General features: G+C 42.9%; 1 protein-coding gene across 6 annotated transcripts in view; it reads right to left on the minus strand.

Moving 5' to 3' along the window:
- Positions 1 to 1,820: 1,820 nt before the first annotated feature.
- tsku (tsukushi small leucine rich proteoglycan homolog (Xenopus laevis)) overlaps positions 1,821 to 5,886 on the minus strand; it is an 8,985-nt gene continuing 4,919 nt past the window's right edge. For 4 of the 6 annotated variants that reach the window (XM_008308548.3, XM_008308547.3, XM_025055044.1 and 1 more), the window contains exons 2-3: positions 3,705 to 4,016; positions 1,821 to 2,847 (exon numbers count right to left, since the gene is read on the minus strand). In XM_008308548.3, the coding sequence (XP_008306770.1) occupies positions 2,110 to 2,847; positions 3,705 to 4,010 (1,044 nt within the window). In that variant the 5' untranslated portion in view covers positions 4,011 to 4,016 and the 3' untranslated portion in view covers positions 1,821 to 2,109. Of the gene's footprint in view, positions 2,848 to 3,704; positions 4,017 to 4,703; positions 5,370 to 5,886 lie in introns of those variants that run through there. The other 2 variants (XM_025055045.1, XM_017032288.2) reach the window with 2 other exon arrangements.

A 5,886-nucleotide genomic window follows, 5' to 3' on the forward strand; every position in this document is an offset into this window, starting at 1 on the left:
AAGCCGAAACATCTGGAAGTGTTTTCTCCAGTGAGGTCAAAACCACTCTCTCCAGGCAGATCAGCAGCCACTTCCTCACGGCTTCACTGCTGACAGTTGGAGGAAATTCTTTTCTGTGCAATTTAATGAGTTAAAAAAAAAAGAAACTGAATTTCTGACTCACATTTAGCTTCCAAGTCTCTCTCTACCTCTGTGGATATTCACATTTATAAACCTCATCTTTATAAATGTGTCGCACATTTTCTGTTGTACAACGTCCACCCATCCAACCACACATCCAGCCATCCATCCGTGCCATCCATCCATTTACTATAGTTGTAGAAGTGTACATTTTTTAATACATATATATATATATAGGTATAAAAACACCGTGATCCCATGATGCAAAACTAAATTGTAAAATGATGATTTTTACAACATTTTACAATTTCGTCTCAATTTTTTTTTCTTCTCACAAACTGGACCAAAACATCTGAGAATAGTTTCTTTATTAAACATGTGCTTCATATTTGTATATAAAGTTATGTACAATAGTTACATAGTTCCAGGTATCCACGGAGGATCTACTTTAAAAATTAATAAAGTCTCGATAAACAGACGACATTCATTCACGAAGGCTAACGTGCAGTCTTTGTAGAAATACCACAGGAATGCTACACCAAGGTTTACAGACGACAGCACAGCGCCACCCTGTGTTTAAACATCAACAGACACCAGCATCAGGACACGACGTGTGTTTGTTGATCACAGAGCTGGATTTGACACAAGGTCAAAAAAATTAATGCATTTTAGATTTTTTTTTTTTTTGCAAAGGCTGCGTATTGAACCTAAAATGTAAAAAAAAAAAAAAAATGTCCAAACACGCTGGACAGGATGTCGTTCTCTGGCCTTTTGTGGGAATTCAAGTTATATTACTGACATTTTTGTGGCTGTTGGGTTGAAAACCTTGTTGTTGAAAGGAGTTTGATAACAACAAAAAAACCCTTCATGATCAAACCAGTGAGGTCAACACCAAGACTGGAATCAGATGTGACCTCATCACAGCAGACTGCTGTTTCAGTCTTTGTGCAAAACGACTTTCATATCAAACTTCTTTCACACTGAACATGCAGGCGAGAATATGTGCTTATATGTTTTATATATATATATATATATATATATATATATATACCTATGTTCATCTTTATGTATCTTCACATTCAAAGTCAAATAAACATTTTTTTTAGTGGTCAGCAGTAGGAAACGTACGAGTCTGGCTGTAGACAATTTGTCCCGAGTGCATTATTTAAGGCAAAAATGCAAAATTGGAATGAAGTGCAAATAAATCCTAACATGGTCCCACACGTGATTAAGTACTTTGGAGCCACTGCCTAACAGTAATTATCGTGTTGTAGCTAGGGATGTACGATATAAATTTTTTTTGCCGATATCCGATATGCCGATATTGTCCAAACACTTTCCGATATCAACCGATACCGATGTGGCGGCCTGGTGGTTAAGGAAGTTAAGTGCCGCTAAGGTAATGGGTCAAAGCTGTGTTTGTCAATTATTTTGTGCCCCCCCCGAAATACTATCGGTGCCCGGTAATATTTACTTACTTATTTTTCTACTGCTGGCACCAGCATTCTCCATGCAATCCCCTGATTGTCAAAATAGAGTAATACAACGAGCTGCAATGCTGCCATCTAGTGACTTTCACATTCATATACAGCCGTTTTTTTTAGGTCACACATAATTTGGCGTATCCCAGATATTGCGTTATCAGGTTTTCATTATCGGAGAAAAAAAGAATTATCAGGTTTTCATTATCGGAGAAAAACAGAATCGATAACAGATATTATATAATTATGCTAATATCGGGCAATTATGCTAATATCGGTCGGCCATTAGTATCGGACATCCCTAGTTGTAGTGTATGCAAGTTTGTTAAGAAGTAAAAAAAGAACTCTGTTACAGGAATTTCTAGAAGCTACAGCAGGTACACGAGGATACAGTAAGAACTGCAGTAAAAGTTTAAGACTGAATATTCTGACCAGTCGCACCAGAAGCGTTTTGCGTATAAACGCACATAAGGCACAGGTTTGTTGAGAATGTGTCCACGTCCTGGCCTCACAGCGTGACGCGCTCCTCCTTACAGCTCAGAACCTCGTTGTGCTGGACCTGACCCAGCTGCGGGTGGAACTGTCCTTGTTTCTGCGTCCGTCTGCAGTGGACGTTCTTCCCCAGCGTTATACTCTTAACACTGGGCAGGTGGGACAGCATGTTGTTGGGCAGCGATGCCACGCCAGAGCCCGACAAATTCAGCTCCTGCAGGGCGTCCAGTCCGCTGAACACGGCGGTGCTGAGAGCTTTGAGTCTGAGGTTGTTGGACAGGTCCAGGACCTGCAGGCTCTGGAGGCCCTTGAAGCTGAAAGGCTGGATCAGGTGAAGGGCGTGAGGACTGCTGATGGACAGATACACCAGGTCTCTCAGCGGAGCGAAGGCTCCCTCCTTGATTTCCTCGATGAGGTTTCCGTCCAGGTTGAGGTACCGCAGTGGAAGTCCGGCCAGCCGCGGCACAGCGGTCAGCCGGTTCGCTGACAGGTTGAGGGTTTGGATGTGTAACGTTTTGCCCTCAGTCTTGGCGACCGACACCAGTCTGTTGTTGGACAGATCCACACTGATGGGTTCACCGCTGACCTTGGTGCCAAACACGTCCAAGTCGAACTCCCGGAAGCTGTTGTGGCTGAGGTCGACTTCGGTGAGAGGGACGCCAGAGAAGCAGTTCGATGGGAGACTCTCCAGGCTGTTGTGGCTCAGGTCCAATGTCTCCAAGTAACGCAGTTTGGACAAAGCGTTGGGGCTAATCTGGGGAAGCAGATAAAGACGCAGATAAATAACAAACCAACAACATGAGCTGTTAAAAAAAAATTTAAAAAAACAAAGCTGCTGAGATAAAATTACTGAAGATATAGACATATGTCAATTTGTAAATAAAAAGTTAAAATATGTTTTTTCAGGAATGTCCGATAATATCGTCCGACCGATATTAGCATAATTAAGTAACATCTGTAAGAATCATTATCCTTTTTCCCTCAAATAATCATCACCCGATAACGTAATGCCTGGGTTTCGCCAAATGGTGTGTGTGACCAAAAAAAAATTTGGAGGGAAAAACAGCTGTATATGAAAGTGAAAGTCACTAGATGGCAGCATTGCGGCTCACTTTATCAGGGGATTGTGTGCAGAATGCCGGTGCCAACAACTCATACAGTGGTTTGTACAGATTTAAATAAATAAATAATTATTACCAGGCCGTGGTTTGTACAGATTTAAATAAATAAAAATTACCAGGCCACCACGATGGCGCTATATCAGTATCAGTTGATATCGGAATCGGAATCAAAGTGTTTGGAAATCAGTATCAGTTGATATCGGAATCGGATATGGGGTGTTTGGAAAATATCGGCATACTTTTTTTTTTTACTATTTTTTAAGCGGTTTCAGCATAAAACAGAGATACAAATGTATTCAGATTTTCTGGATGTTATTTTTTTTTTTTTTAAATCAAATCAAATGTGTTTCTGTCCCATGTTCGATCATCATCATCATCATCATCATCACATTTACCCCCAACTGCTGCCATAACTGTTGTTATTATAACATCATCATTAGCACCTAACCTACTTCCACGGGTTAATGAGTGACCGGCTTCAACCACCGACCTTTGTAAGTAGGTTGTTGCTCAGATCCAAGCTGACGAGTGTGGTGTAGCCCGGTCCTGCCAACATGGCGTCGCTGAGCGGGCCCACGGCGTTGGAGGACAGGTCTAAGTGAGTGGTGTCCAGCGGGATGGGGACAGGCATGACGGTGCCCGGTCCCAGTCCCCGACAGTCCACCCTGGTCAGGCTGAAGCTGTCGAAGAGGCCGAAGCTCTCCACCTCACAGCGACAGCCGGCGTGGCAGTTCTTGATGCCGTTACACTGCACGGCTGCCAGCAGTGACAAGCTGAAACACAGGAGGACTACCATGGTGGCCTGAGGGGAGAGATACAAATCATCAGACTGCTTCTGCGGTTTTAGAAATTAGAGAAGCTAGTTTTGAAACACCTGCACTGCTCGAGCAAAAAAAAAAAAAAGAAAAAAAACATAAATTTGTGTTGTCAAAATGGACACACAAGCCATAAAAGGTTGAGAACCACTGGTTTAGAGTCTGTAGTTCAGGGGTGTCAAACTCAAACTCACAGTGAGAAATTAAAACTTAAAGAAATGGGACGAAGTCACGGCCCAAACTCAATATTGACTGAAACATTGACTATAATTGTGCAAACTGTAATGTAGAATTTTTTTTTTTTTTTTTTTTGAGTAAACATTGAAACTGGAACAACCAAAGTTTAATATGAGAAATAAAACACATCAGTTTCTGATTACGTCTCCTTATCTGTAGCAAAAAAAAAAAAAAAAAGTATGTGCTAAAACATTACACACACAGCACTAATACTACAAATCCTGCTCTATAATGACAAGCCTGCTCCAATACACGTTTGATTTGATCTCACGGGCCAAATATATAATTACACCAGGAGCCAGATCTGGGCCCCGGGCCTGAGTTTGACACCTGTGCTGTAATTAATGACTGGTGTCAAACTGACAGAGCGCGCTGCACGGAACGAACCTCATTCTGCAGATTTGAACTTGCATCTGAACCAAAAAAAGAGAACTCACCCAAGAAAATGAAAACTTGTCCAACACTGACGACCCCCCCCACACACACACACACACAGACACACATACCTGACTGCAGCAGCGGCCCCCGGTCTTTGTCAGGAGCGAACGAGAGCTACATGGAACTAAGGCAATGTGTGCACACAGCCCGAGAGAAACCAAACAAACGAAGAGTGGACAGAGGTGAGGAGTTGTGTAACAGAGCAGGACATGACACAGCAGTACGAGCGTCAGAGTGTCACAGCGTCAGAGCGCTAACGTGGAGCCGAGAGGCTGAGTCAAGAGCTCGGTCTTTAATTCCTCTTTTATCTCTGAACTCTCTGTTATTACACGAAGGAACGCTCTTGGCATGAAAGGCTAATGAGAAGAAAGAAAAAACAGGTTTTCTTATTTGTCTGGTCTTATGTAACGCTATGTAACGACCTTTGTGCACCTTTTCTCGGTGTTAACCATTGACCGCCTTGTTGTCGTGTAGAACAGCGGTGTCAAACTCGTTTTGGTTCAGGGGCCGAGTGACCAGTACAATCACACCGTGATAAATTATAACTGACAATAAGGTCAGGTTCTTAAGTCATCAAGGCGGGCCAGATTGGACACGATAGCGGGCCGTTTTTTGGCCCGCGGGCCGTATGTTTGACACCCCTGCTGTAGAATATTTAGTGTTCAGTTTTTTTTTAATTTAACTCCTGTAACACATTTTCTCTTGAATTCAAACGTTAAAAAAACAAAACTAAACCCAATCTCAACCACATTCGACTTCATGTGAATTTAACACATTTTTCTTGGAATGAATAAACCCCAGTTAGGATTGGGGACTTGGTTGAATTGAACCCTGAACCCTGAGCGTAGCGGGCAACTCAACTTACTAACAAAATTCACTCCAGAACAGGACTTTTTCCACCTGTGTTTCTACGTTCCTCAGTACAGTGGACTTTTGTTCAACCAATATTTCATTAAAAGCTGGTGAACGACCTGACGGAGCTCGTCACCTCTCTCTCTCTCTCTCGCCCTCTCTGTGCTGCTGCAGACGTGCTGCTCGTTGGCTCCTCTCCTTCCACGTCCCCGGCTCCGTCTGTTCGCGACGGCTGTAAAGTCCCCGCACCAGGTGTTGCCCTCAACCTTCTCACCAATAAATCCCAGCTAACACAAAACGGCTGCTGCCTTCAAACGAGCACATCTGAAC

The sequence above is a fragment of the Cynoglossus semilaevis genome, chromosome 4 (assembly GCF_000523025.1).
Source record: "Cynoglossus semilaevis isolate Cse_v1.0 chromosome 4, Cse_v1.0, whole genome shotgun sequence".
In the NCBI taxonomy this organism is placed as follows: domain Eukaryota; kingdom Metazoa; phylum Chordata; class Actinopteri; order Pleuronectiformes; family Cynoglossidae; genus Cynoglossus; species Cynoglossus semilaevis.